The sequence below is a fragment of the Dipodomys merriami genome, unplaced genomic scaffold, assembly GCF_024711535.1.
Source record: "Dipodomys merriami isolate MVZ:Mamm:240054 unplaced genomic scaffold, mDipMer1.0.p SCAF_3, whole genome shotgun sequence".
NCBI lineage: Eukaryota > Metazoa > Chordata > Mammalia > Rodentia > Heteromyidae > Dipodomys > Dipodomys merriami.
This window is the reverse complement of record NW_027204492.1, coordinates 42,521,367-42,546,978: the sequence shown is the minus strand read 5'-3', so window position 1 is coordinate 42,546,978 and position 25,612 is coordinate 42,521,367. Positions and strand designations below refer to the sequence as shown.

The 25,612-nt window shown below is 37.7% G+C and overlaps 1 protein-coding gene across 1 annotated transcript; it reads left to right on the top strand.

The window, feature by feature from the left end:
• Nucleotides 1-10,862: 10,862 nt before the first annotated feature.
• Nucleotides 10,863-24,788, top strand: LOC138839782 (melanoma antigen preferentially expressed in tumors-like). The gene is made up of 4 exons (XM_070039334.1): nucleotides 10,863-10,918; nucleotides 21,971-22,270; nucleotides 22,703-23,284; nucleotides 24,275-24,788. Exons 1-4 carry the CDS (start codon nucleotides 10,863-10,865, stop codon nucleotides 24,786-24,788), a joined length of 1,452 nt encoding a protein of 483 aa, XP_069895435.1.
• Nucleotides 24,789-25,612: the final 824 nt, after the last annotated feature.

Below are 25,612 nucleotides of genomic sequence, written 5' to 3'. Positions count from 1 at the left end.
CATTTAAGGATACAGGTGGACCCGTTGTAACTATGAGAAGTACAAGTTGTCATGTCGAAAATGAACTTTACAACTTTGGTGTCGGGGGTGGGGGGCTTGGGTGGGGGGGGTGGAGGGAGGCTGGGAAGGGATGAAAAGGGTAAACAAAGGAGGAGGCTGCAATGCTTGATAAGAAATGTACTCATTATCTTGCCTATGTAATTGTAACCCCTCTGTACAGTATGTTCACAAAAAAATTAAAATTAAAATTAAAAAAATGAAAGGGGTGACATTGATCAAGATGTATTTTACTCACAAACAGATATGTTAAATTGAAACCCATTTGTACAACCACATGATGATAAACAAATAAATAAATAAATAGACAAATAAATTTGGATGGGGAATAGCAATGTTTTAATATAAATATTGGGAGATGTGATATTTTTCCACACATTAGGCATTTGAAATTTTGGTTTGATTATTCCAGTGTCTCAGAAACTTGGTACCAGATATCTAATAACCTCAGTTAATTTAATGAAACATTAATTTGCATTCCTGTCCAAATGTAGCACTTTCAAACTTAAAAGCTGAATTGAGGAAGAAATACTTGGAACCATGACACTATTAGGTTGAATCATTCATGAATCTCTGGTGCCCACTTGGGGGGGGGGTTACTGATAGTAAGCAGAAAGGCTCTATACTTAGTCCATAGTGCCTTTTAAGTATCTTAATGAATTGATTAGATAGCATATTTTAACCTATATAACAAGGAATGGAAGGAAGAATATCAAATGATGAGACTTGTTGAAAAGCCTTTTTTTTGTTTTTGTGCTGGGCCTGGGGCTTGAATTCAGTCCACACTGGACTCAAACCAGCATCTTCAAATCTGACCTTCCTGAGTAGCTAGGATTATAGATGTGAGCTGTGGTGTGCAGATTGAAAAGATTTTCAAAATGAAAATTCAGTGCTCATGAGTAGACCACCTTAGAGTGAGTTTTCAGATTTTTTTTTGCCAGTCCTGGAGCTTGAACTCAGGGCCTGGGTACTGTCCCTGAGTTTATTCTGCTCAAGGCTAGCACTCTACCACTAAGCCACATTTCCAGCCAAACTTTTGCATGTGAGTTTCATTATATCTTGGGCACAAATAATTCACTGAAGAAATTAAAGATATACATCAAAAGTGAGTGATATAATAGTTTTACTGCCTGTTTTATTTTATACATCAATATACAAGTACTAGTCATAGCTGTCAGATATGTTTATTGTATATTATTGTTTTTATGTATTTTAAGATGAACCTAAACCAGTGTTTCCCTAAGTTCAACATGGTCTGTGTGTATCATAGCTCTTATGCATTTGAATTAAATAAAAGAATAAAGATGTTATACTGACTGAGGCTTTGAATTATAATTAAGTCAATTCAATTTAAAGAACTACTGTAAGGTTTGCCTTATTTTTATACTTTTTGGGATATAATCAAATTTTTCTATGAAATAATTGTTTTGATTATTGCAGTATGGATTTTGTCTTAATGTATTATATGTGGAGTAATAAAACTTGGCATATCTTTTCATTCTTTGGGTGGGAGGGGTGACAGAAGATATGAATATCTGCTAAATCCCAAGATCTGAAAACTATTGCTTTAGAAGCATAGTTTAACTTTTAATCCATCTAGTATGATTTGTGGTGTCATTTATATGGAGGTTTTACCTGTCTTCTTTTATGTAGCCTTAGAAGTAGTCAGAAGATATAGAGAACCCAACACAATTTATTTATTTATTTTATAGTCAACAGTCTATTATTAATCTGTATTTCTTTTTCTTTTCTTTTCTTTTTTTTTTTGGGGGGGGGGGTCCGGTCGTGGGGCTTGAACTCTGGGCCTGGGCGCTGTCCCTTAGCTCTTCAGCTCAAGGCTAGCGCTCTACCACTTGAGCCATAACGCCACTTCCAGCTTTTTTCTTTTTGCTTATGTGGTGCTGAGGAATCGAACCCAGGGCCTCAGGCATGCAAGGCAAGCACTCTACCACTGAGCCACCTTCCCAGCCCCTCATCTGTATTTCTTTCTTATTGTATATTCCTTGTTTCCTTTTTGCTTTTTGTTTGTTTTTGCATGGAATTGGGACTTCGTGCCTGCTAGGCAAGCCTCTACTACTGAGCTGCCACTCCAGCCAATATACAGGCTTTTGATTTGTATCTTCTAATTTCCTGTCTGAAATGCTCAGTGATCCTCTGTTTCTTAAAAAGTGTTTGGTTAATTCTTCATCTATTTGTATGATTTCTAAAGTTTCTCTTGCTGTTGAAATTGAATTTCATTTCATTTCTTCTTTTATTATGATCAGATATGATACAGGATATGAGTTCTATATGTGCATATTTGTTAGTACTTATTTCATAGCCTAGTATATGGACCATTATAAAGAAAGTTGCATGCTCCCCCACGGTATAACCCCTGCTTTCATTGTATTCGATATTGGTATAATTTGTAGAGGGGAAGGGAAAAAACAAATTGTTTAAATAGGGATTCAGGTGGACCCATTGCAACAATGAGATGTACAAGTCGTTATGTCGAAAAATGAACTTTACAACTTTGGCCAGGGGTGGGGAGTGGGGGGTAGGGGGTGAGGGGGGTGGTAGATGGGAAGGGATGGGAAGGGGAAACAAAGGAGGAGGCAACAATGCTTGGTAAGAAATGTACTCATTACCTTGCCCATGTAATTGTAACCCCTCTGTACAGTATTTTCACAATTTAAAAAAAAGTTGCATGAACTAATGAAAAGAATTTGTACTCTACAGGTATTACTTGGAACGTTCCATTAATGTTCATTCCATTTTATCTGTATTTGTTTGATGTTTCTTTGTTGATTTTTTACCTGGAAGACCAATCCATTGGTGATTGTGGGGTATTCAAATGTGCAAATATTATTCTATTGAAGCCTATTCCTCACTTTAGGTCTGATATTGGATACTTTATTATTAGAGGTATATACATATTTAGTCCCTCCCTCCCTCCTCCCTCCCTCCCTCCCTCCTTCCCTCCCTCCCTGCCTCCTCCTCCTTCTCTTCCTCCTCCTCCTTCTTCCTCCTCTCTCTCTCTCTCTCTCTCTCTCTCTCTCTCTCTCTCTCTCTCTCTCTCCCTCTCCCTCTCTCTCTCTCTCTCTCTCTCTCTCTCTCTCTCTCTCTCTCTCTCTCTCTCTCTCTCTCTCTCTCTCTCTCTCTCTCTCTCTGTTTCTATATATATTTTTTGGGGGGGGGCAGTCCTGAGGCTTGAACTCTGGGCCTGAACACTGTCCCTGAGCTCCTTTTGATCAAGGCTAACACCCTACCACTTGAGCCACTGCTCAATTTCTGACATTTTCTGTGATTTAACTGGAGATAACAGTCTCACAGACATTCCTGCCTGCCTGATCCTCAGATCTCAGCCTCCTGAGTAGCTAAGATTACAGGTATCATCATACTGTTTTTGATGAGTTGACTTCCTCATAATTATATTTTGACCTTTGTGCTACCACATCCAATTATTAGAGGTGTCATTTTACTTTCCATTTTACATTTCAGTGTCCTATGCTGAGATCTGCATCTGGTAGACTAATCTACCACTTTTGTGAGATGGCATTTTAAAAACAGTATTAGGGTTTGAATTCAGTGTTCTGTGCTATCACTTGAACCATGTTTCAAGTTCATTTCAAATAGGGTCTTAGCTTTTGCCTTAGTCAGCTTTGGACCATGATCTTCATTCCAACTTTTCTTGAGTGACTTGAATAACAAGTGTGCACCATCACATTTAATGTTGTTTTTTTATCAAAAATCCTAGGACTTGAACTCAAGGCCTGAGTTCTGTCCCTGAGTTTTCATGTTTAAAACTAGAGCTCTACCACTTAAGCCACAGCTCTACTTCTAGCTTTTTGGTGTGATTAATTGGAGACAAGAATCTCAGAGACATTCTTACCCAGTGTACCTTTGTACTGCGATCCTCAGTTCTCAGCTTCTTGAGTAGTGAAGAGTATAGACATGAGCCACTGGTGCCCAGGACAATGCATTTTTCTGTATGTCCTTATTTTTAATCCATGTCTCCATCCCATGCTGTTTTTGGCAGTTGTGCGGCATGAACTCAGGGCCTGGGAGATGTCCCTGAGCTGTTATGCTCCAGTCTAGTGTTCTACCACTTGTGCCACAGCTCCACTTCCAGGTTTTAGGTGGATAATTGGAGATAAGTTTCTCATGGAATTTGCTGAGTTGGCTGGCTTCAAACCATGATTCTCAGATTTCAGCCTCCTGAGTAACTAGGATTAAAGGCATGAGTCATCAGTGCTCGTCCTCTGTAGTGTTTTTTTCTTTTATACTCTTTATTTGCTTATGCTAACATCTAATGAGATTTATTTTATCCAATATCTTTATAATCACAATTATCTTTTGCTTTATGTAGTATTTCTTCATTTATTCGAAAGTATCACATTTATAGTCATAAATTGCTTTAGTTGTGATCATTGAATGTTTCATTTGTCCTTAGTCATGAACAATAGAGTTGCTGGATAGACTAATATAGGCTGGCAGTTTTTTTATTTTCATCACTTGAAATATATCATTCAATATTCTTTTTTAAATTTTATTTTATTGTAAAGATGATGTACAGAGGGGTTACAGTTACATGAGTAATGTAATGATTACATTTCTTGTCGAGCATTCTTACCACCTCCCTTGTTCTCCTACTATCCTTTCCCTCCCCTACCTCTCTCACCCCCCCCCAAAGTTGTAAAGTTCATTTCCAATATACTGTCTTGTGGGTATCACTGTTGCAATGGGTCATCCTGTGTCCTGTTTCAGCATTTTGTTATTCCTCTTCCCCTCCCCAAATTAACTAAATGTATATATAAGATGCAGTGACAACAGAGGATATACCATATATAACAGAAGATATACCATAGGATATACCATAGAGGACATACCATACCATACAATGGAAACAAAAAAAAATCACACAGTACATTAAAAGCAACAGCAACAAAGAAAGACCTCTTGTGTCCATATCTTGGGGTTCATTTCACTTAGCATCATCTTATAGGGTTATATGTACATAGCTTTTGAGATATTCTTTTTTTTTAATTCTTATTTAGTCTTCTTTTTTATTGTGAAAATACCATACAGAGGGGTTACAATTACATGGGCAAGATAATGAGTACATTTTTTTATCAAACATTGTTGCCTCCTCCTTTGTTTCCCCTTCCCATCCCTTCCCATCTCCCAACCCCCCCCCAAAGTTGTAAAATTTGTTTTTCAACATAATGATTTGTACATCTCATTGTTGAAATGGGTCCACCTGTATCCCTATTTAAACAATTTGTTTTTTCCCTTCCCCTCCACAAATTATACCAACATCAAATACAGTGAAAGTAGGGGTTTCCTGTAGGGGAGGGATTGAGCTATTCTTCTTGCTGGTAAAGTTTGTGTTGAGAAATCTGCTGTTATTTAATGGGCTTACCAATATGTGTCTCAGTACTTTCCGCTTATATCTTTCAGTATTCTTTCTATGTTCTGCACTATTAATTTAACTGTCATATGTCTTAGAGTGATTCCTACTTGTTGGATATTTTAAATGCTTTTTTGTACCTATATGAGAGTTTCCCATTATTTGGGAAATAATCTCCTATTTGTATTGAAAATATTTTCTGTCCCTTTAACTAACATCTGTTTCCTTCTAATATGACCATCATTCTTACATTTGGTCTCTTAGTATTCCAGCTTGATACAATCCATCGGTAAATTCTCTTTCCAATTTATTGAATTTCTCAAACTCTACTTAGAATATTCTTCCTTTCCCAATAAATTCTCATGTTTCTCTAACTCCTACTAATTTCAAAGTTTGAAGTATTAAATTGAGATCTTTGCTCCGTTTTGAACTGATGTTAATACAACTTGATAGGCTGGAATCCAATTTCAGTTTTCTGCATATGCATATCAGGTTCCTCAAACCATTTGTTGTAGAGTTGTCTTTTTTCCAATGTATATTTTTATATTCCTTATCATATGGTTGTACATAAATGGGTTTGTTTCTGGATATTCTATTTCAGTGATCTTCAGATATATCTTTGTGCCAGTACCAAACTATTTTTTTTTTTTACTGTATCTTAGTAGTAAAGTTTGAGACTAGAATTGTGATACCTCCTCCTTTATTTAACCCCAATTTATTTGTCTCTTTTGGGCATTTGTGGTTCTGTATGAATACTGAGTTATTTTGTTTATCTCAGAGAAAAATGACATTAGGATTATTGATGGTTATTGTATTGAGATTGTAGGTAACTTTAGATATTACAGAAATTTTCACAATATAAATTTTGCCAATTCATGAACATAGGTAGTATTTCCACTTCATAGTATCTTTGTCAGCTTCTGTCTCCTGAACTTTTAATGCAGAGGTCTTTCACTTCTTTGGCTAGGTTTATTCCTAGTTGTTTTTATTCTTTTAGGCTATTGCAAATGAAATTGTTTTCCTGATTTCCCTCTCTGTATGCTCATAGTTGGTTATATAGAAAAGCTACTGGTTTTTGAGGGTTGATTTCATATCCTGCTGGTTTACCAAAGTTATTTATCAGCTTTAGGACCTCACAAATCGAATTTCTAGGTTCCTTTAGATATTATCTTCAAATAGTGGTAGTTTTGATTTCTTTCTTCTCTATTTAAATTCTTTTTATGCTCTTCTTTTGTCCCATTGCTCTGGCTAGGGATTCCAGTACTTTTTATTTTGAATAGGAAGGGAGAGAGTAGACATCCTTGTCTTGTTACTGATTTTAGAAGAAATGTTTTCCTTTTTTCACCATTCAGTATTATGTTGGCTTTATGTTTGTCATAGATAACCTTTGTTATTTTGAGTTATGTATATTCTATTCCTAGATTGTCCAGAGCTTTTATCATAACAGAATGTTGGATTTCATCAAAAGATTTTTCTATATTTATTTATAGGATCATGTAATTCTTGTCATTGGCTCTGTTAATATGTTGTATTGTGTTTGTTAATTTATGTATATAAAAGCAGCATTACAGTTCTGCCCAAAAACCTACATAGTGTATGCTTTTTTGTATGTCAGTTGTTCCATTCTGTTAGCAGTTATTTTATTAAGGAGTTTTGCATCTATGTTCATAAAAGAGATTGGTTGATATGTTTGGTTGTTTTTTGGTTGGGTCTCTGCCTGGTTTGGGGAATAATGTCATGTTGGCTTTATAAGAATGAGATTAGTAGTGATAGCTCTTTAAAGGTCTTAAAGGTCTTATAATATTGGGTATGAATCCATCGGGACATGATGCTTTTGTTGTTGGGAGACTATTACCTCTTCAGTCTCAATGCTTTTATGTCTTCTTGGTTCAGTTTGGAAGCTCATATGCTTCTAGAAGGCTGGCCATTTTGATCCTAGCTACTCAGGAGGCTGAGATCTGAGGATCATGGTTCAAAGCCAGCCTGGGCAGGAAAGTCCATGAGGCTCTTATCTCCACTAAATCACCAGAAAACCATCATTTCTGTCTTGATTTTTACTCTTGCCATCTACCTTTTGTGTCTTTGTTCCTGTTTTTCTAGAAGTTTCAGTTGTATCATAAGGTCATTTACTTGAGCAATTTCTGTTATTCTTATATAGGCATTTATAGCTATAAATTTTCTTCTCAATAATGATTTTGCTGTATCATAGAAGTTTTTGGTAGCATCTGTTTTTATTTTCATTGGTTTGCAGAATTTTTTTGTCAGTGGTAGGACTTGGACTCAGGGCCTGGGCATTCTCCCAGAACTATTTTGCTCAAAGCTAGTACTCTACCATGTTCAGCCAAAGCTCTACTTCAGTTTTCTGGTGGTTAATTGGAGATAAGAGTATTATGGACTTTCCTGCTTAGCTGGCTTTGAACTTCAATACTCAGATCTCAGCGTCCTGAGTAGCTAGGATTACAAGCGTGAGCCTGGCTGCAGAAACTTTTTTATTCTCAGTGACTCAGCTGTTGTTCAACAGTGTGTCATGCAGTCTGAATATTTGTGTCGTGCAGTTTGAATATTTTCTGTATTATCTTTTGTTGTATTTTACTTTAATTCCATATGACCAGATAGATCACAGGAAACTATTTCTCAATGTTCTATGTATTTTCTCAAACTTGCTGTATATCTGAGGATATGATCTACTTTGGAAAAAAGTTCTAAGGGCTGTTGAGAAGAATGTACATTGTCTGGTTACTGGGTGAAATACTCTGCAATCCAGTTGGCTGTGGTATTATTTAGTTCTGAGGTTTCTTTGGTGAGCTTTTGTTTATTTGACCTGTCTTTGGAAAAATAATAGGATGTTAATGTCTCCTCCTATTATAATGTTAAAGTATATCAGTGTATATAAGCCCAGAAGTGTTTGTATGATGAATTTGGATATGCCACTATTAGAGGAATATATGTTGACCACTGGAATTTCTTCTTTTTGTGTCCTTCTTTGCTTCTTCTTACTGATTTTACCCTGAAGTCAATTTTATCAGATAAAAGCATAGCTACTTGTGCCTTTGTCAGGATGCATTTTCTTAGAAGGTATTTTTTCATACCTTCACTATGAATTTGTGTTTATCTTTGACAGTGAGTTGTCTTTCTTGGAAACAACAGATGGTCAACTCTTGTTTTGTTATCTAGGCTGCTGCTCTACAACTATTATTTACATAGTTGAGCCTTTTACTATTTGTTACTATTGAGAAATATATTGTTTCCTCTCATTTTATTGTTTATGTGGTGGTTGCTTATTACCTTTTTCCTGTTTTACTATCTAATCTTCTCATAGGGTTTTATAATGTTCTTGTATTTTTTGTTTTTATTATCTTCTTCTGAGGCTAGGATTCCTTAAGCTATCCCTTGTAGTGTGGTTTAGTAATGAATTCCTTTAGTTTTTGTTTGTCATGAGAAGTTTTACTTCTCTGTTAATATTGGATAATAACTTTGCTGAATACTCTAGTGAACTAGAAACCAGAGGCAACTAAAGGATGGGGAAAATGTGGAATATGTGGGACCTCTGCTATCTTGGTCACAGGGAGACCAAGAGAATTTGGCCATCCAGGTCATGGGGAGCCAAAGGGATTAGGGACCTCAGCCATCTGGATTTCAAGGAGTCAAATATATATGTATATGTATATATATATCTAGGTCAGTGGGAGGCCAAGAGTCCTCTGCTTTCTGTGTAATAGGCACCCAAAGGAAATTTGGCCAGCTGGGTTATGGGGAGCCCAAGGTCCCTTGGCCCATATAGGTCACAGACAGCTCAAGAGAATTCAGTAATCCAGGTCATTGGGAACCCATGGGTCCATGGCCATCTAGGTGACTGTGGGGAAGAAATTCTTTGCTATGTAGGTCACATGGAACCCGAAAGACTTCAGCCCTCCAGTTCATCTGGGGTGTGAGGGACTTCAGCCCTCCAGATCACTGGGAGCCTTAGGGAATTTGGCCATGGGGTCACGGGGTGCCTAAAGGAATTCAGACATCTGGGACATAGGGAGCCTGAGAGAATTTGGCCATCAGGTTGCTGGGAGCCCAAGGAACTTCAGCCACTTAGGGTTACTGGGAGAATGAGTGAAGTAGGCTATTTGAATCACTGGGAACCTGAAGGAATTAGGCCATCTAGGTCACTGAGAGGCTGAGGGAATTCAGCTATTTGGTCACTGGGACATCAAGGAAATTTGGCCATCAGGTGACTGCAAGCCCCACCGTCGGCTATCTGAGAAACTGAGAATAGTAGGTATCACGGACATAAGGGATCTCAGCTATCCATGTCACCTGCAGTTTAAGGGAATTCCATCATCTTGGTCACTGGGCACAAGAGGTACCCTCAACCATCCCGGTCACTGGGAGCCCAAGGGACCTTAGCTATCCATGTCACCAGGAGTCTAAGGGAATTCGACCATCTGAGTCACTGAGAATTGGAGATACCTCGAAAATCTGGGTCACTGGGAGTGACCCATCCAGGTCATTAGGGGTGGGGGAAGCTCAGCCATCCAGGTCACTGGGAGTGGGCGGGACCTCCATCATCAGAATCACTGGGAGTGGGGGAGGGGTCTTGGCCATCTGGATCACTGGGAGTGTGAGAGGGGGACCTTGGCCATCCAGGTCTCGGAGTGCCACCAGACCTGGGCCCTTCGGGTAAAGGGAGCCAGAGGAATTTCCACCATCTAGGTTACAGAGCATCCAAAGGAATTTGGCTATTCAAGTCACTGGGAATCCAAGTTATCTTGGACATCTGGGTAACAGGAAGCCTGAAGGAATTCTGGGTCAACAAGAGCCTAGGGGAATTATCCATCTTGGTGATTGGGAGCTCTTGTGCCCTCAACCATCCAGGAGGAGGGGAGGGGGTTAGAGGTAATTCTACCATCCGGGTCACTGGGAGACTGAAGAAATTCAACCGTTTGAGTCACGGGGCGGGGGTGGGGAGGCGGTGGTGCACGGGTGGCTGAGGGGCCTCAGACATCCGGGTTGTTCTGAACCTGAGGGACTTGTGCTATTCATTCAGGTTAGGAGGAGCCCAAGGAAATTCCTTATTCTGGGTCACCGAGAGCCTGAAGGAATTAAGCCATCCAGATCACTGAGACCTCGAGGTACTTCAAATATTCAGGTCACTGGGAGCCAAAGGTATTAGGCAATCTAGGTCACTGGGAGCCTGAGGGTACTGGCCACCCAGATAACCAGGTTCTGAGGAAATTTGGCCAATGGCATATCCAAGAGGCTCTGGGACCTCGACTCTCCAAGTCACTAGGAGCCCGCAGGACTGGCCATCTGCTCACCAGAAACCCCAGGGTCCTGGACCATGCTGGTCACCAGTAACCCAGAGAGAATTAGACAATCCCAGTCACTGAGAACCCTAGGGAAATAGGCCATCCAGGTCACAGGGAGCATGAAGGATATCTGCCATCCAGATCACAGGGAATTCCAGGGAACTAGACAGTTCAAGTCAGTGGTAAGCCAGATGTGTTCAGAGATACGGGTCACTGGGACCATGAGGGGACTCGGAATGGGAAGTAACTGGGAGATTTGAGTAACTGTGAGCAGGAGGAATCTGAGTGAGCTCAGAGTTTTAAGTAAATTGGAGCCTCATGGAGGGCCAAGTATCACAGGGACAGGGGAACTTGGAGATCAGGACAACGTGGAATTTGGGGAAGCGTGGAGGTGGGATAAGAGATGTGGGTAATTTAGAGACTAAGATAACTAGGAGCTCTACCAAACACAGAGATCTGGGTAACTAACTAGATGTGGTAATAACTTGAAAGTCAAGCAAACTCAGAGCTCAAGGGAATTCAGAGATTTAGGTAACTCAGATACTAGAATAACATTAAGATTCAAGGGAACTAAGAGAAATACGAGATAGCTCATAGGTCTGGGAAATTTGGAGCTCTAGGAAAACTTCAGAGCTCAACATAACTTGGAGCTCCAGGGAACACAGAACTCTGGATAGCTAAGAACTCTAAAGAATTTGGAGATTAAGTGAACTAAGATATCAGGGTAACTTGAACCTGGAGAGAAGTACAAGATGTTGGTAACTCAGAGCCTTAGGAAATTTAGAGATCCAGGGAACTTGCAGCTTGAGGGAACAGAGAGATCCAGGGAACCGGAGATGAGGGTAACTGGGAGATTGGAATAAGTCATAACTCAAGAGAACTCTAGATCTGGGTAACCTAGAGTTCAGGGGAACTGGGAGACTAAGGGTACTCAAAGATCTAGGGAACTTGGAGCTCAAGAGAAGCTTGAGAGAACTCAGATCTGGTAACCCAGATATTCAGAAACTTGGAGATCCAGGTATCTCAGCAGACCTTGCCTCTCCAGGGAACTCAGCTCCTTTGGGCTGGCCAGGCATATGGGGTTCACTGACTTGTACTTACCGAGCTGATTGATCTAAGGTAGAGTAGGCTGACTCAAGCTGAATCCATTGACTATTCTTCTGGCTAGTGGAACTTTGAGGGTGGGGCATGAAGCTGAGAGAAATATCACCACCAAGCTTCTGGGGCCTTTGCAGCAAGCTCTTAATAGGAATTGAAGGGCTTTGACTGCTAAGGTTCTGAGTAAGATTTTTCTGACACTTTCAAGTAGGCAAATTACAATAGTATCAGTTACAAATTATAAGTTTTCTGGCCTAAATTATCTATGATCAATGTGTAAGTAGATTAATAGGAAAACAATGTAGCTAGATTTTTCAACAGTGTGCTTGGTGATCATTCTGTAACTTGACTTATGTTTGATTAGCTTTAGTTGTCTAATAGTTTCACACTGTCTTTTAAAAATTCTCCCAATTTTGTCTAAGTGGTATAGTGCCGTCTAGCAAGAGCAAAACACCAAGTTCAAATCCTAGTACTGAACAAAATTCCTAGCCTTGCTCTCTTTTTTTAAAAAGTTGTATTCATTTTCTAATCTTAGTTTGTTTATGGTTAATATTTTTACCAGGCTTTTAAATGGTGTTTACTACGTAGATACCTACCTATTTATTGTATTCCATTTATATTACGTTTAAGCATATTTCTTTTTAATTTTGTTATTTTTACTGTGAAAATGTTTAAGCATATTTCATGTGAAGAGCAAATACATATTCAACTACATGTTGTGGATGACATTTTTCATTTCTTATGGAGCATTTCAAAAAGATAACCTTTTTCCTTTTGTTTTTGACACAGGGTCTCCATATATACCCTAGACTGGCTATGAAATTGGTGATCTTCCTGACTTAGTCTACCATCAAAGTGCTGGAATTAACCTTGTGTTACCACCATGATGGGCTGATTTAATACTTTTTAATGTTCTTTTATGAAATAATTTGAAACTTTCAAAAAATATTTTTAGTGATGTTCATAGCCATAAAATTCACCCAAACTGAGAGATGAACAGTATTTCAGCATAAATAAATAATCTATGGACTTAGCTTGAATTTCATCATTTATCCTATTAATGCACTCCTCCCCCCATTCCAGGGATCCTATTCAGGAGTCTGCATTGTATTTGGTCTTTCACATCTGTGACATTTTGGAAGAGTCCTGGTCAGGTACTTTTTAGAACATATCTGAGATTGGTTCATCTGATAATTAAGACTAGATTTAGGTTATATATCCCTGGCAAGAATATCCATTTTATTGTCCTTCCATTCACCTTATTGGTGAGGGGAAGATTTACACCATAATGTTTTGTAGGTGGCCAAAGATATATCATACCTGAAACTAAACAGATCAAATACACAGTGACATTTACTCAGAGACTAGGGGAGCAAAGAACCACATAACAAGAAAAAACACACATATCACTTTCTGGAAGAAAGTAAGCAAACAGAGGTTGTGTGGACACTCTTGGTTCCAAGAGAATGAAAGGACCTTTAATTCCTCGAGGATTGATTGATTGACATGATTATTACTGTGGACTGGTGGGAAACATGTTATAGTCAAAGACAAGTAGGAACTGTCTTGAAGTCCAGAGGATACTCTGAGCTATTGAGAGGTACTCTGACGGGCAGATCACTTTCATGGGAATATGATAAACAGGAAACTGTTGGTTTGGCTAGTCAAAGGCTTCTTAATTTACTACAGAAGTCAAGGCAAGACTTTCCTTTTAGATCTCAAACCACATGAGTATAAAAGTGATGGTGTTTCTTTCTCCTTACATCATGCCAGAGACTACTATGATGTTTGCTTTGAATAATTTGTTCAAATGGTAGTTATGTCACTCCACTCTAATGCTGCTGTATTCTCCTTTGTTACTAAGCAAGAGGGTGAGGAAAACAATTCAACACTGAAAATATCTTGTTTTATTTCAGAATTTGGTCCACTGGTATTAGAATCCACCTAAGATGGATCCAAAATCGATTTTCCTAAGTGATTTTTTTTTTCAGGGTCCTTGGTACTACTTCAATGTTCTACATGTCTGTTTCTATGTGAATACTGTGTTTTCTTTTCCTTTTACTAAGGTTCTGTAATATAATTTCAAATTAGGTATTGTGCTAACTCTAGCATTGCCATTTTTGTTTAAGGTTGCTTTAGTTATTAGGTGTTTGTGTTTCCATATGTGTTTCCGTTTTGTTTTTCTTAGTGACATTCTGTGAAGATAGTCATTGGGATTTTGACAGGAATTGCATTGACTATGTAGATCTTTTCTTCAGTATAGTGATTTTCACAGTTACTTCTGCTGATTTATGGACATAAATGCCTTTCCATCTTCTAGTGTCTTCTTTAATTAATGTTTTTTGTTTTTTTTGTTTTTGGGTCCGGTCATGGGGCCTGAACTCTGGGCCTGGGCGCTGTCCCTCAGCTCTTCAGCTCAAGGCTAGCCCTCTACCACTTGAGCCACAGCTCCACTTCTGGCTTTTTTCTTTTTGCTTATGTGGTGTTGAGGAATCGAACCCAGGGCCTCATGCATGCAAGGCAAGCGCTCTACCACTGAACCACCTTCCCAGCCCCTCTTTAATTACTTTTTAAGTGTTGTAAGTTTTCATTGTAGAGAACTTTCAACTCCTTACTTGGCATTATTTCCTATGTATGCATGAGGCTATTGTGAATGGTACTTTTTTCCTAATTTGTTGATTTCTTTCTCAGTATGTTGCTTGGTTATTGGTGTGTTAAAAAGCTACTGAAAGCCTGGCACTGGTGACACACATCTATAATCCTAGCTACTCAGGAGGCTGAGATCTCAGAATTGCGGTTTGAAGCCAGCCCAGGCAGGAAAAGTCCGTAAGACGCATCTCCAATTAATTCCAAAAAAAAAATCCAGAAGTGGAGCTGTGGCTTATATGGTAGAGTGCTAGCCTTGAGCAAAAAAGTTCTGGAACAGCATCCAGGCCCTGAGTTCAAGCCCCAGGTCCAACCTAAAGAAAAGATACTGAATTTTTAGGATAAAGTAGTTACTCTAGTACATTGCTAAAGGTGTTTGTTCAATTAAAAGTTTTTTTCTTGTGGATACATATGGCTCATTAAAGTATAGAGTTGATCATATGAAAATGGGGATACTTTCATATCTTCCTTTCATATTTTATCTTTTTTTGCATATCCTGGGGCTTGAACTCTGGGCCTGCGCACTGTCCCTAAGCTTCTTTGCCTCAAGGCTAGTGCTCTACCACTTGAGCCACAGCACCACTTGTAGCTTTTTCTTAGTAGTTTATTGGAGATAGGACTCTCACAGACTTTTTTCCAGGCTAGTTTTGAACCACTATCCTCAGATCTCAGCCTCTTGAGAGGTTAGGCCATGAGCCTCCAGCACCCAGCTTTATCGCCTTTCTTGTGTGTCTTTTGCTTGATGATAGAAGCCAAAATTTCAAAGTACTCTATTAGATTGTTAAGAGTGAATCCCTTTACTTGTTCCTGATTTTAGAAGAAATATTTTCAATTTTTACTTATGTAAAATATTATCTATAACTTTTTCATATGTTGAATCATGTCCATCTATGCCTAGTTTCTTTGGACTTTTATCACAAGTGTTGAATTTTATCAAAGGCTTTTTTTCTGAATCAATTTTTGATATAATAGTGTGATTTTTGTCCCTGATTCTATTTATTTGCTCTATTATTTGTATATGTTGTATCATTCTTGCTTCCTTGGGATTAAACCAACTTGATCATATGTATTATGCTCTTAATGTGTTAGTGAATTTGATTTGCAAGTATTTTACTGAAAATGTTTACAACTGTGTTCGTTAACAAAATTTGTTTATAATTTTCCTTCTTTGTCATATCCTTATCTGAAGCTTCATACAATCCATTTGGTATCATTCCTTCATTTTCTCTTCTGTGGAATAGCATGAGGAGAGTTGAAAGTCATTCTTTTTAAAGATGTGTTGGAAATAAACAATGAATCCATCTGGTCCCATGACCTTGGCTGAGAAACTCTTTAAAACTTTTTTTTTATTGAGTATTTGCACAAAATTGTTTTAATTTCACGTCGGGTCATGAGAACACTGTATCTTGATCAATGTCATCCCTCATGTTGTTCTCCTGAGAGACTCTTTACTACTATTTTAATCTACTTGCTTTTTATAGATAGGTATGGGCTTTGAAGTTGGCTTTTCACTTGCAGAACTTGCTTGCTAAGCTAGTGATATACCACAGGAACCATAGCTGAGCTGTTTATTTTAGACATGGAGTCTCACAGACTTTTCTGCCTGGGCTGACTTTGAACCTATAATCCTCTGATCTCAAACTGTTGAATAGCTGGCATCAAAGGCATAAACTACTAAATATATACATATATGAATATATTTCATTCAAGAGATAAGATCATTTATATTTAGGGGTATTAATGAGAAGTATTTGCTGATCTTGCTGTTTTCTTTTATATCTGGTTAGTTTGAGTATCAGCTATTCTTTCTCTCTTATTCCTCTTATTGGTTTAATTGTTTACTGAGTTGGGTAGATTTGATGCTTTTTTCCTTTTACTCTATTGTGCAGTTATTCTTCTCCCAAAATTTATTGTTTTCTGCCCTCTCACATTTGTGACAAAAACTTTTTGATGTATAATAATTTTTTGCCTTTGGCAATGCCAGATTATTAGTTACAGATTATTTCAGTTAGTGTTTACTTTGGAAATAGTCCTCTATCAATTTAAAAGGATAATTTTGCTGATATAATAATCAGCATTGGCATTTATTTACATTCAGAGCTTAAAATATATCACATTCTTTCCTGTATTTTAGGATTTCTGCTGAGAGGTCTCATGTAATTCAGATGGTTTTACCTTTGCAAAGTAATTGACACATTTTTTTTACAGCTTTCAATAGAAAAGTTGGTTTTTTTTTCTGTAGACTTAATGTTTTTACTATAATGTGATGGGGAGAATGTCTTTCCTGGTCATCTTATATTTGTGTATACTTCCTATATTTACATATTCATATATTTACCTACATTTTGGAACTTTTCTGCTATAATTTTCTAGAATAATTTTTCTAGGCCTTCAGTGTGAATTTCAGTTCCTTTTTCTATACTAAGATTTCTTATATTTCATTTCTTGATCATGTTTGAGTTTTAAAACTTCCTGTTATGCACTCTTCATTATTTCAGTTTTTCCTGTGTGAGCATAATATTTCTTTGGATGTTCTTCAGTCCTTAATATTATTTCTTTTGCTTACTTTAGTCTATTAGTGATAGTTTCCATTGTGCTTTTTATTTGATTTATTCATTTTTTCATTTTTAACAATTGTCCATTGTTTTTTTCAAAATCTCCAAATCTTTGTCGAATTTCTCACCTATAACTAGAGTGGAATTCCTTACCTTGTTTATCTGCGTGAGTTGTCTGTCTTGTCATTGATTATTATTTTTTGGTTGGTTGTGGGACTTGAACTCTGGGCCAGGGTGCTGTCACTGAGCTCTTCAGCTCAAGGCAAGCACTCTATCACTTGACCACAACAGCACTTCCAGTTTTCTGCTGGTTAATTGGAAATAAGAGTCTCACGGACTTTCTTGCCCAGGATGTCTTTGACCCGTGATCCTCAGATCTCAGCCTCCTGAGTAGCTAGAATTACAGGTGTGAGCCACGGGTGCCCAGATTCATTGATTATTTTTAAAGGTTGAATTTGAATTATTTTGCATTTTGGCCTTTTCATTATTGAGGAGTTAGGAACTTTGAAAATATATTGCCTTTCTTTTTTAAGATTAATTTTATTGTCAGGGTGATATACAGTGGGGTTACATTTGCATAATGAGTACATTTCTTGTAAAACATTATTACCTCTCCCACATTTTTCTCCTATTTTCCTTCCCCCTCAATTACCCCCCCCCATGTTGTAAAGTTCATTTCCAACATAGTGTCTTCTGAATATTGCTGTTGCTTTGGTTCAACCTTTGTCCTGTATATACAAGACACAGAGCACCAAAATCAAATACAGTGACAACAGGAGATAAACCAAGGCAAAGGAAAAAAATCAGAAGGAAAACAAAATAACTTCATACAGTGCATTAAACAACAACAAAGAAAAAACTCTGAATAGCTATGTACATACAACCATATAAGATGATGCTAATCAAATTGAACTCCTAGATATATTGCCTTTCTTTATCATATCTTTTATGTTTCTGGGTTGTAATTTGTATTTCATTTGAGATAGATATATTTTCCAATTTTGTTGAGCTGATTTCTTAGTAATCAGCCTTCTCTTGATAGCTGTAGACAATGAACTAGCACAACAGAAACAAATGTGTCAATGTTGTGGTGTATGCAGCCTGAGGGTCTTACTAGTCATAGGTCAGTTTTGGGTACTTAAGATGGCTGTGTTCTCTTTTGAGGTTTCACCTACTTACACATTTTGAATTGCTGCTCACTTCAACAAACTTTTCTGCTTGTGAACTAAGCAACTTCTTTCTTGTTCTGGAGTCCCCTATTTTGTGTAACTTTGGCTGATAATTTTCTATTCTAGTAGTTTTCTCTGAGTGCACACGAGAGTTCAGGCAGAAAACAGAACCTTGTCAGCTCTAGAGAGAATGATCTGCTTATTAATCTGCTTGTAAGCTACCACCCATACATTTTTTAAATTTCTCTTAAGAAAAAGCTATCTTTTCTCTCCCAACATTGATCTGTCCAATTTATTTATATAAAGTGAGATCATGAGTAATTGTAAGGAATTATAATTCATTTCTTCTTCAAATGTTCTGTCCACTGAAGCTTCTCACTGTTAGTTTTGTGATCTTTCAGAAAGATCCTATCCTTTACTTGCACACTTTGTTTCTGGTGCCATAAGTTGTTCAAATTTTTCCTGTGCTATAATCTTAACTTCTCAGGAGGTGAAGATCAGAGGATTGTGGTTTGATATCACTTTGATTAGGAGTTGTGATAAGACTCATGTTTCCAAGAAATTACTTAGAAAATGCCAGAAGTGGCACTATGGCTCAAGTGTTAGAACACTATCCTTGAACAAAAAGCTCAGGCCTGTGTTCAAACCCAAGAACCAGCACACACACGCACACACACACACACACACACACACACACACACACACACACACACACACACACACACACCTAAAACAGATTTATTAATTATATGGGCACAATTCTTTTACTTCAGTCTTAGAGAATATGGTTAAAGTATTATTTCCCGAAGTTGCCTAGTATAAATATTTTCCTACTCACTGTATAACTATTTTCTTGTATATAGTTAGCTTATTATTGTCATTTATCTTTGAATTTGAGCCTCTCTTCTCTCCAATATCCTCCACAGAGAACTACTTCAAGGACCCCCTACTATAAATTAACATTCAAAATTTGTGTGTGCTCAAGTTCCTTCTATTAAGTGGTAAATCACTTCCACATTATGTTTAGAAATTCCCCTATAGAGTAGATTCCTGGTACCTACATTTATATTACGTTACAGATACCACCATTGAGGAAAAAACTGTAAATGTTTGGTATGCATAGATTTCACTACTATACTGTAGATTATTGTACTTTTCCTCAAATTCTACATACCTTCTACTGAAGCCATGCTGAATTTCAACAAATCTAAAGTTTTATATAAATTAAGCACATAACATATTCATTTTGCTTAGGAGGATTGCCATGACTTTTTATCTTGCTTTGGAGACACAATTAGCTTTTTGAGATATATTTCAACCAAATTTGGGCAGGGATAAATTCTAAGTTCACAAAAAAAATTAAACAAAACTGAAAACAATGTGTGACTGACAAAGTTTCTCTGAATCTGTTGAACTGTGCAGTGAATGCTCAGGAATTTAAGATTTTTGTTTTAGAAATTTGTATTCATTTTTGAAATTAATTATCTTTACCATAATTGGTCAAAACTGTCTATTCTGAATCATCTGTAGATATTCTTTTTTTTTCTTTAATACTCCATTTTAACTTGGGGCTTTTCACTTGTTAGACAGCTGTTATACTACTTCAACCTATGCCTTCAGCCCTGCTAGATTTAGGTTTTTTTTGTTTTTGTCAGTTGCAGGGCCTGAACTCTGGGCCTGGACGCTGTCCCTCAGCTCTTCAGCGTAAGGCTAGTACTCTACCACTTCAATCACAGCGCCACCTCCAGCTTTATCTGCTTATGTGGTGCTGAGGAATTGAACCCAGGGCCTCAAACATGCAAGGCAAGCACTCTGCCACTGAGCCACCTTCCCAGCCCCTAGATTTAGTATTTTTAGACAATGTCTTGTGTTCTTCACTAGGCCTTCTCTAAGACTCCTATCTCTGCCTCCCACGTAGCCAGGATTAACACTGCACTACCAGTTTGTTGAAATGGAATCTAAATAATATTTTTCAAAGGTTACCCTAAGCCACAGTCTTCCCAATCCCTGACTCCAATTAGCTGGGATTATAGCTGTGAGCTACTATGCCTGATATTTAGATATTTTTCTAGTAAGTGACATATTGTAAATGCTATATAAATAGTTCTTACTCTGTATTGTTTAGGACAAATAACAGCTTATACATGCTCAGTACACAATTTTGGCAAACAATGTGCAATTATCTTCTCTTGAATATTAAGCTATTAAACAATCCATTGCATGTTTTGTTCTCTCTCTCTTTTTGGTTGTAGGCCTTGAACTCAGAACCTGGGAGCTGTCCCTGAGCTTTTTGCTCAAGGCTAGCATTCTACCATTTCAAGCTTACAGCACCACTTCTGGTTTTTGAGTGGTTGGAGATAAAGAGTCTTACAGGGACTTTTCTTCCCGGGTTGGCTTCAAGTAATCCTTAGATCCCAGCCTTCTAAGTAGCTAAGATGAGTTCTGGGTTCTCTCTCTCTCTCTCTCTCTCTCTCTCTCTCTCTCTCTCTCTCTCTCTCTCTCTCTCTGTCTCTCTCTCTCTCTCTCTCTCTCTCTCTCTCTCTCTCTCTCTCTCTCTCTCTCTCTCTCTCTCTCACATCCTCCCTAAGATTTGTGCTCAAAGCTAGCACTTTACCACTTGAGCCACAGCTTCATTTATGGCTTTTTGGTGATTAAATAAAAATAAGAGTTTCATGGGCTTTCTTGTCCAGGCTGGCATTGGACTACAATCTGGTAGTAGCTAGGATTATAAGCATAAGCCAACAGTGCCAGGTATTTTCCTTTTTTTGATGAATACATTTTATTCGCTCATTGAACATTTACATGTCATAAAATACTATGAAAATACTTACATACATTTTTGTATGAATGTCTAATTTCATTTCATTTATCTTGGGCATATAAAGAAGTAGGATTGCACTGAGAATAGGTTACTATGTTTAACTTTTTAAGAAACCAAGAAAGTTAAACTTCACCATTTTGATTTGCTATCAATAGTGTATGTGGCTCTAACTTCTCTATATACGCAGCATTTGTTATTTCCTCTCATATTATTTGTTTGTTTATTTTCATAGAATCTTGTATTTTTGACACAAACACTCCACCACTTGATCCACATCTCAAATATTTTTGCCCTGAGTTGCTTTTCAGATACTCTCATACATACTTTTCCCAAGATGACATCAGACACCTAATCTCCTACCTCTGCCAACTAGATCAGTGAAATTATAAGAATGAACAGTCATGTCTGGCTTACTGTTTGGCTTAACCAGCCTTGAACCTTCACCCTCCTTCTCTGTGTCCCCTAAATACCTTGAACTGCAAACATGAACCACAATGCCCTAGTCTTCTCTTAAATTGTAAAATAAAAACTCATTTGGTAAAAGGTGGTACCATAATTTTAATTCTTATTTCCTTAATGACTTGTAATACTTAACATGTTTTTACTATTTGTTAGTCGTTTCTATATCTTCATTGCAGCAAAGTTTAGTAATAGCATTTGCAAATTTTATTGATTTGATTTTTCTCTTAATATTGTATAAGCTATTTTTATGTTCTAAATTCTAGTTCCTTATCAATAACCAATGTGCAAATATTTTTTATTAATTCTACTGTTAATGATTCTATTCAATTTCCACAGTTATGAGATAATTCATACTTTATTACTATAGAAATAGTTCTCTAAAGACAATTGTATAGTTTGCCATATATTTTTCTAGGGCCAATAATCATCTGTGGCTGTCTTCTCCAGATTTCTAAATGTTTCTCACCCTGATACAGGTGCATTGATATGGATCCAAAGGAGCCAGACACACTACTTGACCTTGCTATACAGACTGTGATGAAAAATGAGTCTGTAGCATTACGTGCCATTGAAGAAATACCACAAGAACTTTTTATTCCATTGTTCAATGCTGCCTTCTCTGGTGGGCATAAGAACATATTGAAGGCAGTAGTAAGTACTTGGCCCTTTCCTTGTCTCCATGTTGGGGCCTTGGACATGCCGGAGCCATATTGTGATGTCTTGGAAGCCATGCTTGATGGTCTTCAGTTCCCTCCTATCCACAACTCTTCTTCTCGGTATGAGTACATGTTAAGTCAGCAGAATATTATGCTGAGTCCTTGTGCATGAGAGAACTTACAAGTCACCATACATAATTAAAAGAAAATGTTGAAGGTCTTTGTAAGCCTATGGGAACAACATTTGTGATCACCTTAAGGACATTAATATCTTACAGATATGATATAGACTAGTGGTGACTGAAGATACAATTGATGGATGGATTTACATGATGATATTATTACATAGAAGGGGGACATGAGCACTAACACCGGGAAAAGCTAAATGAGAATGGAGGGTAGGCAATTAACAGAGATTGTGTGATTTTATAAGAAATATTTGTTGTCAATTGGTATTTGGAGGTATTTGTCTCTGTTTCTCATTACTGATTCTGCTGGTTTTCATTAAAGCCTACTACTTCTCATATGTTTCATCTCCTCCTTTTCCTACAGGGTTCCAAAACTGAGGATTCTAGATTTAAGGCAGAATGCAGACTGCATGACCACATGTTCTGGCATTTGGAACAAATTCCCTTTCTGTTACGAAGTCTGTGCTTACTCTGAGAAGTCTATTGTGAAAATAGGAGATGCCAATTACCGTCTTGCAAATTCAGATCCTCAAACATCCAGACCACCCATGGAATTATTAGTTGACCTTTATCTTGATGGTACCTGGATGACAAGTGAATTTCTTTCTCTTATCTGTGATAAAGTTGAGCAGAGTTTGGGGTCTCTGCACCTCTGCTGTAGAGATTTGCAGATTGATAAGTCATTTGATTACAAAAAGACCCTGAAGCTTTTGGATAGGGTGTGCATTGATCACCTGGGAGTGGATGAAGCTTCCCTGTGTGAAGTCTGCATGATTATGCCTGGGATGGTCCACCTTAGCAGTCTTAATCTATATAAAATCAAATTCAGATCTTATAACAGGAAACCCTTTAAAACCTTTCTCTCCCATCTTAGCCGGATGAATGACCTCCAAGAACTCAGCCTAGCTTACTTCTCCCTCAAAAACCATGTGCATAAAGTACTCAGGTAAGGGTTTGGAATGGTTTCCTGGGCTACCCGAGCATCCCATTAATTCAGGAAAGATACCGTTCTTGTAAAATCCCTAGTTCCTTGTATCATATATTTCCTGTCCCTCAGCATGGACATGTCTAGGAAACTGTAACTGGCCAAGCCACGGAATGCATTTCTCATACACAGAAGAAAGGCAAGACACATTATACTAATTCAGTCAGTCAAGCAGTGCAGACACCAATAGATTAAAAAAGATACTGTTAAAAAGATAGTCCTTCTCCGGCTGGGAAGGTGGCTCAGTGTCATAGCGCTTGCCTTGCATGCTTGAGGCCCTGGGTTCAATTCCTCAGCACCACATAAGCAGAAAAAAAGCCGGAAGTGGCTCTGTGGCTAAAGTGGTAGAGTGTTACCCTTGAGCTGAAGAGCTGAGGGACAGCGCCCAAGCCCAGAGTTCAGGCCCCACGACTGGACCCCCCTCCCAAAAAAAAGACAGTCCTTCTCCATCCCCATAGACAGGAAAGGGCTATTTTCAGTTGATGAAAGGTTCATTCTTATAGCATTTATTCGTAATCATGATATGACCATAAATAGTCATTACTGGCAGACCATTTTTATTCATAGGTTTTCCTGAGGCTTAGACCCAAATGGAAAACATTTCTTTTTAGTATTAGAGAAAAGGAATCTTCTGTAGCCTATTTTCACTGATATCTCACTATAAAATAACTGAAACAGACCCTAAATGAACAATGGTATAAGTAGTAGTTGTTTTTGTTTTCATTTAATATTCTCAGTATCCTGTTGTTTACATTTAGAAGAATTTGAAGCAACTATGTATGTGAAAAAATAACTATTTTAGGGTAGCAAATCTATTTACCACATTGTTAGTTGACATTTCAATGTGTTATCAAATAATTTATTGTGGAATTATAGGTACTTAAAATCTAGGACATCTTGTCTGGGGCAAATACTCATTATTTAAGAATAATTTTCTTTTTGACTCTTCAGAGTTCTGTCACCGGAGTTGGATTCCCTCAATCTTAATTTTTGTGACCTAACTAACAAAGACTTGATTTCCATGTCTCAGATCCTTAAGGAAAGGAACCTAAAGATGTTAAATCTTAGTCACAACCATATACCTTGGGAAAATACTCAACCATTAAGGCTTCTTCTGGAGAATCTATCTGGTAACCTGCAGCATCTAGAGCTGAACAGCTGCCTTATTACAGATGAAATTCTCTCCAGTATCATACCATCTCTAAGGTTCTGTACCAGCCTCCGAGTCCTTAGCTTTGCCTGTAATCCCATTACCATGCCGGAGCTCAGAAGGCTTTTGCAGAACATAACACCATTGATGAAGCTGAAGTATGTGATCTATCCAATTCCTCTGCATTGCTATGATCAATGGCATTTTCGTGACAGTTTAGATGCAGAGAAGCTGGCTGAGGTGAAATCAGAAGTAAGATCAATGCTCTGGGCAGCACAACGTACTGACATGAAGTGGAGCACTTCATATGAATAATTTTGACAATATAAAAAGCTCATTAAAGAATGATATGTGGCCTATGAAACACTCATTATTCTTGCCTGAAGGCCACATTCACCATATATAAAAACTATTTACTGTTCCAGCAAACTGGTGTTAGGAAAATTGGTGTTAGGAAAATTGGATGTAAAACTGTTGTCTGTAAAAGAAAATGGAGGGCTTTGAAAAATCCAGTGAAGCTTTTGGGTACTATTCTCTACATCTGCCTTCTTGTTCCTGACCACTGTACTGAGAAAGTGATTTAGGCTGACCCATTCATGGCGTACCTTGTCCTAGCCAACACTGACATACTCACTTCTGGGTAACTGACACTAGTCAAGATGATTGAAAATTTTCCTGGATGTTTTGATAGAGTGGTGGCTATTGAAGACATATTTTCCACTTTATTCTAAACTCTTAATATTAGCCTTAAGATAATTGAGAGAACACATCTGCTGTTAAAAGAGGAAAACTATGCCCATCTACCTGTGGATGTCTACATCTGCATGCTGCCACATCCTTTCCTAGGTCAAAAGCAATGAGAATCAGACTTTACTTTGGTTACTGTATAACAACACCAATACATTTTATGTAGCACAATTACGTGTCACATAACTTTTCAAAGATGGAAGAACAAAAAGTGTAAAAATTATCTCAGTCATAGCTTTTACATTTGCAGTGCGTTGAAGTGAAAATGCATTGAATTTCAAAGCCTTCTTAAAATGAGAAAAAAAATTAACAATTTATATTGCTTTCACATTAGCATTGCATTATTCCTGGTATTTTGTGTTGACATTTCTTATTAAAGTTCACCTATTCTT

Bases quoted from the DNA above. Each gene is read 5' to 3' on its own strand.
- LOC138839782 (XM_070039334.1), top strand. From the start codon at position 10,863: ATGAAGGATATCTGCCATCCAGATCACAGGGAATTCCAGGGAACTAGA. The intron at 22,271-22,702 runs GTATGAGTACAT...CTTTTCCTACAG, and splicing joins ATCCACAACTCTTCTTCTCG to GGTTCCAAAACTGAGGATTC. The intron at 23,285-24,274 runs GTAAGGGTTTGG...TTGACTCTTCAG, and splicing joins CATGTGCATAAAGTACTCAG to AGTTCTGTCACCGGAGTTGG.